The sequence below is a fragment of the Octopus bimaculoides genome, chromosome 7 (genome assembly GCF_001194135.2).
Source record: "Octopus bimaculoides isolate UCB-OBI-ISO-001 chromosome 7, ASM119413v2, whole genome shotgun sequence".
Classification (NCBI taxonomy): Eukaryota; Metazoa; Mollusca; class Cephalopoda; order Octopoda; family Octopodidae; genus Octopus; species Octopus bimaculoides.
In genome coordinates this window covers 62,332,522-62,335,478 of record NC_068987.1, presented here as the reverse complement: position 1 = coordinate 62,335,478, position 2,957 = coordinate 62,332,522, and the positions used below count along the sequence as shown (strand labels likewise).

Here is a 2,957-nt window from a genome sequence, read left to right as displayed (position 1 = left end):
CGTGGGTGTGAATATCTCATTTTATACGCCTACTTAATGGACGCTGGTCTGGGTCTTAACAGCAATAAAAATACATGCTTAGTCTATTCTTCTGTTTATTAATAAATCTTTTTTGAAATGTATCCGTTATTACAGTCTTGCATTCATAATTACAATGCCTAATTAAAGAGAGAAAGATATTTCAGTGATATAATATTTAAAAAAAAAGAAACAAAAGAAGATTTGAGAATTAATTACAAAATGTATGAGAATCCTTTCTAGTTTCCGATAATACATATTTTATGAATTGTATTTATAAATTTTATTCAATAACACTCACATAAATTTTGAAATATATAATTGAGCACCTTCGAAAACAATCTTTTTCTTTTGCAAACTACAAAACATAGGATTATTACTGTAATATAAGATATTACAAGAATATAAGATATTTTGTCTGTAGTATGTTCAATATACAAAATTTCTTCTTGGTTCTTGGCTCTGCGATTAGCCAAAATGGTTAAAAGTTTTTTTTCTATCTCTTCCTCGTGATTCCTATTGCTTCTCTTATCAGTTACTGCAAACATTAGTGGACTTGACGCATAATTAGGTGAAGAAAATTTCTGAATAGGATTGAAAAATTCATAAAACGTATTTATGAAAGGTACATATATATTCAATTTTTCTGCTAAAACTCCATTCCAAGCATCATCAGGCATAAAAACATGGTTGTCCAATGCAGCAATATACAGTTTATTAATTAGAAAAATATGTGCCACATAACCCACACCATTACAAAATCGGGGATAGCGTTTTCCTTTGTAAATAATATTCTGAGGAACACGTTTAACTTTGAGAAAGTATTGTAAATCTCCTGGCCCTTCCTGTCTGAAACAGGCTACAAAACGATCTTTACGTGTTGATTGAAGCAACTGATAATGGAGATAAGGCACCAATTTGTATTGGTCTACAAAAAGTTCATCGTTCATGACCATGACATAATCAGCGTTACCACAAAATTCTACACTCCATTTCCACGCCATTATTGTTTTTAATCCAAGATTAGTGTAGGATTCCGTAAAATCTTCCTGAATGATATCTCTATACTTTTTACTCTCGTTCTGAATTAAGGATTCTAATGTAGAATTTTTTGTTTTACCAAATATGAAAACATGTCTAATAATTATATTTTTTGAATAAGGATCATGCGGAATATCCTGGAATACTTCTCTTAGTATTTCCCGACGAACAAAGTTGGTGTGAAAGGTTCTAACAATATAGAGAAGTAAAATCCGTTCATGCCTAGAACAGAGATCTGGTTCATTGATAAGTCTTTTGAAGTTGTGTTTGTAAGGTCGTGGTTTATCATAATACTCACCTGGAACTTTTGAATACTTTGGTCTTTTTATATAAGTCACATTGGTATGTTTTAATAGCAATGTTCTTTTATCGAAGTACGACTGTTGAAGAGCAAAACTTATATCTAAAAAGAACATAAAAGCCAATTATGTATTACAAAAATCTAAAAAATATATTATGTATTATAATTATGTATTACAAATAATGTATTGCAAAAATTTTTTTAAAGCATGAATGCCAATTATGTATTACAAAAATGCATATCATTAGCACACAGAAAATAAGTTATCCTTCATTTGTTTTCAATAAGACTGTTTCACTCATCATATTTACCTATCTCAAATTATTTCAATTTTTCTAGATGACACTCTTACATAAATAACTACTAGCAGTACTCGTGGAACTTGCAGAATTATTTAAAAAATTGTAAGACAAAATTGTATATTTTTCTGAAATAATTGATTCTTGAGATGGTATAAAAATCCACACAGGTAGCATTGGAGATGCATGCTCAAGAAACAACTTTTTTGAAAAGCTATATTCTTATGCCTAGTACTTTGTGAGTTATCTAATATTTTTTGCTTTGTGTCAAGAAATAAACACTACAAACCATGGAACAAAACTGAAGACATTATCTTTAATTATTATTTTGCTGCATGGCACTGTGTTTTTGATTCCTGGACTGGTGAAGCATTGTGTTCTTGAGCGAAACACTTCATTTCACATGGTTCCAGTTCACTCAGCTAGCAAAAATGAATAATTCTGCGACGGAGCGGTGTTCTGTCCAGGATGCGATGTATATACCACAGACTCCGAGAAACTGGCTTCATGAGTCAATAGTTCGGGAATGAGTCTTGATCCTCCTCTTGGAGAGTATATTTGTAAAGTTTTAACAAATCAGAATATGCTATTTCGAAGACAAAACTACAAAAACGATTAATCTCAAACTTTCTTGTCTTCCTCTTCTTAGTTTACATTGTCTATCGTCATCTCTATTTTCTAAACAAATATGCTTCGACTTAGCAAGCAAAATTTAATTGCAATAAAACGCATGCATCAAGAGCTATAAGACATTTTTAAAACATTAGAAACTACATTTTTTGCTGTCCAACCACCACTGCTACCTCCATTAAACAATATCCACCACTATCATCATTTAACGGCCGCCCACCGCCACTATACTTATCACTAACAAGGCTCAGTCTAAATTATTTGACATTCAAGATCATTAATTTTTTTTCTTTTTCAGTTCACTTCAGCTCAGCTGTCAGTTTATGATCTATCTATCTATTTATCTATCTATCTCTTCTCACGGACGTGCTGTCACATCGGCTGCGAAGGTAAACGTTTATTTGACCTTTTACTGTCCACATTTTGTTGGAATTTTTTAATAATTTTGTTGCGAAGCACCTAGGCTTCATTTGTGTGTATTTTCAAGGGCAGGAATTGACCCCCAGGGGCAGTTTCGGCCCTAGCAAAATACAAAAATTTCCTTCTTGACATTTGAAAAATGTCGAGAAACATAATTTTGGAACGCTTGTCTTGTTCTTTTGACAAGCATTTCCCGAGGCTTCAGATGCCAGAAGAGAAAAAAGAACAGAATAGCGCGTGCTCATACA

General features: G+C 32.2%; 1 protein-coding gene across 1 annotated transcript in view; it reads right to left on the bottom strand.

Moving 5' to 3' along the window:
• Positions 1–254: 254 nt before the first annotated feature.
• Positions 255–2,957, bottom strand: part of LOC106882831 (beta-1,3-galactosyltransferase 1) — a 13,790-nt gene continuing 11,087 nt past the window's right edge. The window contains exon 2 of the mRNA XM_014933622.2: positions 255–1,462. Coding sequence (XP_014789108.1) covers positions 306–1,462 — 1,157 coding nt within the window. The 3' untranslated portion in view covers positions 255–305. The remainder of the gene's footprint in view (positions 1,463–2,957) is intronic.